The 3635-nt window shown below is 52.8% G+C and overlaps 1 protein-coding gene across 1 annotated transcript; it reads right to left on the bottom strand.

The window, feature by feature from the left end:
- Positions 1-20: 20 nt before the first annotated feature.
- ZIC1 (Zic family member 1) lies at positions 21-3629 on the bottom strand. The gene is made up of 3 exons (XM_011958909.1): positions 2964-3629; positions 1345-1508; positions 21-667 (listed from the first exon to the last, which is right to left on the bottom strand). The coding sequence occupies exons 1-3, from the start codon at positions 3457-3459 to the stop codon at positions 470-472; spliced, it is 858 nt and encodes a 285-aa protein (XP_011814299.1). The 5' UTR covers positions 3460-3629; the 3' UTR covers positions 21-469.
- Positions 3630-3635: the final 6 nt, after the last annotated feature.

Below are 3635 nucleotides of genomic sequence, written 5' to 3'. Positions count from 1 at the left end.
CCTCCCCCAATGCAAAGACCACAACGCCACAATCCCACCCACCCGCTCCAACCGCGATATAACTATTTACAGAATTCAACAGTACAATTTTAAGCTAATAATTCTGTATTTACAAGAAAACAAAGGAAAAAAAGGCCGAAGCCCCAGAGAGCCCGTACCGATCCGACAAGAAACTGGCCCTCGCGGTTGGCGGCATTTGGTCAGGTGGCCTCCTCCCCCTAGACCCACTACCGCACCTTGGGTACCAAGCCTTTGCCAAAAAAGGAAAAATAATGAAAGCGAAAGGAAATTTTTAAAGGTTGATATTTCCTCTGTTACTCGTCCTGGGTCTATTGGCAGATTTTTTAAAAAGGATTGCGGGGTCTGTGTGGGGGGTTGTTTTGATTCGCAGGGTTCTTTCAGTAATGTTGTGTATACGTGTGTGATCAGTCTCTTAAATAGGGTTTTGTTCGGTGTTTTGTTTCTGATTTTAAACGTACCATTCGTTAAAATTGGAAGAGAGCGCGCTGTGGCCGGCTGTGTGGTGGACTGCGGAGGAGGAGGGAGATAAGGAGCTGGTGGTCGGGTTGTCTGTGGAGGGAGACACGATGGTGGGAGGCGTGGAGGATTCGTAGCCGGAGCTGGCGGCCGGCGAAGGCTGCGAGCCCTGCGAGGAGGATTCGTGGACCTGCAGGAATAAAGTCGCGTTTTTACGGACATAAAGAGCCAGCCAGTGTGGCGGCCGCCTAGAGTGGCGACGGCCGCGAGTGCCCTTCCTCCTGGACCTCCTGGAGCTCCCTGAACACAGGCGAGGCCCGATCAGCGGGACTTTGGGCTTGGTTCCCCTTCACAGGCCTGCAGACACCGTGCTCCCGGGAAAGTCAGCGTCCCCAAGACTCAAAAAAGAAAAATAGGTCTCAGAACGGGGAGCATGGATTTGAGGCTAGAGACTGCACTTTCTTTCCCTGAACTTTGCTTGCCCGTGTTTAGGTGAGCCGGAGCTCAGGCCTGGGCGCAGGAGTCCAACTCTTGAGTCTCACCGGCCAGCAGCAAGGGCCGCAGTTTTGGCAGTGTCAACCCCCAGCAAAAGCCCTAGCTCCGGGCCAAATTCAGTGGCGGCCTTGGCTCCTACTCGCCTCTTTTAACTTTTATTATGAAACCAAGAATTTAAAACGGCCTTGATCACTCCCATCCCCTTTTCCAGGTCCCGCCCTACCCTCTCTGCCCAGCTCCACGGAGTGGAACCTTTGCCTTCCCGCTTCCTCTGGCTCCCGCCACCGCCTGGCTGCCACTCGCCGCTCGACCCCAAGCCGAGAGCCGAGAGAGCTCCTGCCTCAAAGGGGACGACAAGAGCGCGGCGATTACCTTCATGTGTTTGCGCAGAGAACTGGGATGCGTGTAGGACTTGTCGCACATCTTGCAAAGATAGGGCTTGTCGCTCGTGTGCACGTGCATGTGCTTCTTGCGGTCGCTGCTGTTAGCGAAGCGCCGGTCACAGCCCTCAAACTCGCACTTGAAGGGCTTCTCCCCTGGTGCGAAAGTAGAATGAGAGGGGTCTAATTAGAAAAAAATCCCGCGGCCGTTTTTCAAAAACTAAACAAATGTAAAAAAAATAAAAAAAAAAATTTTTAAAAAGCCAGCAGCCGAGGATTAGCACTTTTTGCAAGTTTAAAAACCTGGAACGTCAATAAATTCTTATGTCTGCAGTTGAATTATAAATATTTTAACTCTATTTTAATCCCTAATACAATTAGATCTACATTTTATTTTTAGGTTTAAAAAAAATAGTAGGAGGAGGAGTCAGTTTTTAGCATCAGATCTGGAAACTCGTATTACCCAGAGTTATATACACGATTTCGAATTGCTTCCACCTGGCTCCTGGTTTCTAGTTTTCACGTTTGCGGCTTATTCTCCTGCCCTATTGCTTTTCTCTCCTCCCCCTGCCCCCTCCCCGACGCTCCGCATCCCCTCGTCGCCTCCTCCAACCCACCCCACTCCCTACATACTCGCATTTTATAGCGTAATCTGGGCCTTAGAGAACTCAACGCCGCAAATTCTTCCCTGACTCGGGCGTTAAACCCGAAGTCCCAAGCACGGTTCTCAGACCTCACCCGGGAAAATCAGAAAAGGAAAGCAGACCCAATTCCTGGCTTGATGGGGGCAGGGGGTCCAGAATGTTTTGCCTGATGCCAGGCTACAACCCTGAGCTCGTGGGACCTTTTTTTTTTTTTTAAACTGTTCCGGACCTGTGTCTTGATTATTTTTAAAGGCCAAAACGGGGAATCCGGTGTTTTGAAAACCACCCTCACGGAGTCTAACAGACATAAAGGTCTTTCTTGCCTTCCTCGGACTTTCTCCACCCCTCAAGCCCACTCTTAAAACTAGTCACTACTAAAACTGAACTCTTCAAATGTGCATAAATCTCCAAAAGTCTCCTCAATCCCAAATTATTTCCTTTCCCCACTCTGTCTCAATTCTTTCTGTCTCTATTTTGTTTCTTTCTACGCCCTTAATCCGGCCTCCTCAATTTCCTCAGCTCATTCCTTTGGCAAAGTCCTCAGTGAAGTGCACGGAGAGAGATGTTGGCAGCAAGCAAGCGTTTAGATTTGTCTGCAGCCTGAGCAGCTGGCGCCTCCGCGGCTGCCCGGAGCCAGCCACTTTCCCCGGCTTCGAAAGCACCAAGGTCTCCGCCAACAGGTTTGGCTTCCTGTTCTCCGACTTTTTATGTTTCTCATTTAAAAAATCTGTATCCCCAAATCCTTCTCGTCCGCCCTCTGTGTGGTTTTTTATATATATATGATATTTTTTTTTCCGTAATTTCAAACCCCAAACTAAAAATCAGCGCACACTTTCCCTGCCTGCCTGCCGGAACCTGACGCCCAGGATCCCACCGAGGCTGCTTTTGTGCGACCTGGCCGCTGACTTTCGGTTTGGGTCCCAGGCCCAAGTGGGGATGGGTAGGGGTCCTGCAGCTGTTTCCGTACCTGTGTGCGTCCTTTTGTGGATCTTTAAGTTCTCGGAGCGCGCGAAGACCTTGCCACAGCCAGGGAAGGGGCAGGGAAAGGGCTTCTCGCCCGTGTGCACGCGGATGTGGTTAACCAGTTTGTATTTGGCTTTGAAGGGCTTGCCCTCGCGCGGACACTCCTCCCAGAAGCAGATGTGATTACTCTGCTCCGGGCCACCTACGTGCTCCACGGTGACGTGCGTGACTAGCTCGTGCATGGTACTGAAAGTTTTGTTGCACGACTTTTTGGGGTTGGCCAGCTGCTCGGGCTCGATCCACTTGCAGATGAGCTCTTGCTTGATGGGTTGGCGCATGTAGCGGAAGAAGGCGCCGGCGCCGTGATGCGCGGCCATGTTCACGTTCATGGGCCCGTAGCCGTGCAGCTGCGGCGCAGCATAGTGCTCGGAACGCGGGCTGGTCACCTGGCCGTACTGCTCCGGTCGCGGGTACATGTCCCCCGAGAAGCCAAGCCTCATCTGCCCGTTGACCACGTTAGGCGACGCGTGGCCGGCAGCCTGCTCGTGAAGCCCGGGGAAGAGGAGGTGGCCCGCGGCGTCCGTGTGGCCGTGTGGGCCCCCGAAGCCCCCGGCCGATGCAGCAAAGAGGCTGTGCTGTGCGCTGGCTGCCGCCGCCGCGTCGCCAAAACCCCGGT

This window comes from Colobus angolensis, unplaced genomic scaffold (assembly GCF_000951035.1).
Source record: "Colobus angolensis palliatus isolate OR3802 unplaced genomic scaffold, Cang.pa_1.0 Scaffold48, whole genome shotgun sequence".
In the NCBI taxonomy this organism is placed as follows: domain Eukaryota; kingdom Metazoa; phylum Chordata; class Mammalia; order Primates; family Cercopithecidae; genus Colobus; species Colobus angolensis.
The sequence above is the reverse complement of the archived record's forward strand: the minus strand, read 5'-3'. Positions and strand labels throughout refer to the sequence as shown.

Excerpts from the sequence above, each read along its gene's own strand:
- ZIC1 (XM_011958909.1), bottom strand. The coding sequence starts at position 3,459 with ATGAGGCTTGGCTTCTCGGGGGACATGTACCCGCGACCGGAGCAGTAC. Across the intron at positions 1,509-2,963 it reads CCACAAAAGGACGCACACAG|GGGAGAAGCCCTTCAAGTGC; the intron begins GTACGGAAACAG and ends CTTTCGCACCAG. Across the intron at positions 668-1,344 it reads CTCTGCGCAAACACATGAAG|GTCCACGAATCCTCCTCGCA; the intron begins GTAATCGCCGCG and ends TTATTCCTGCAG.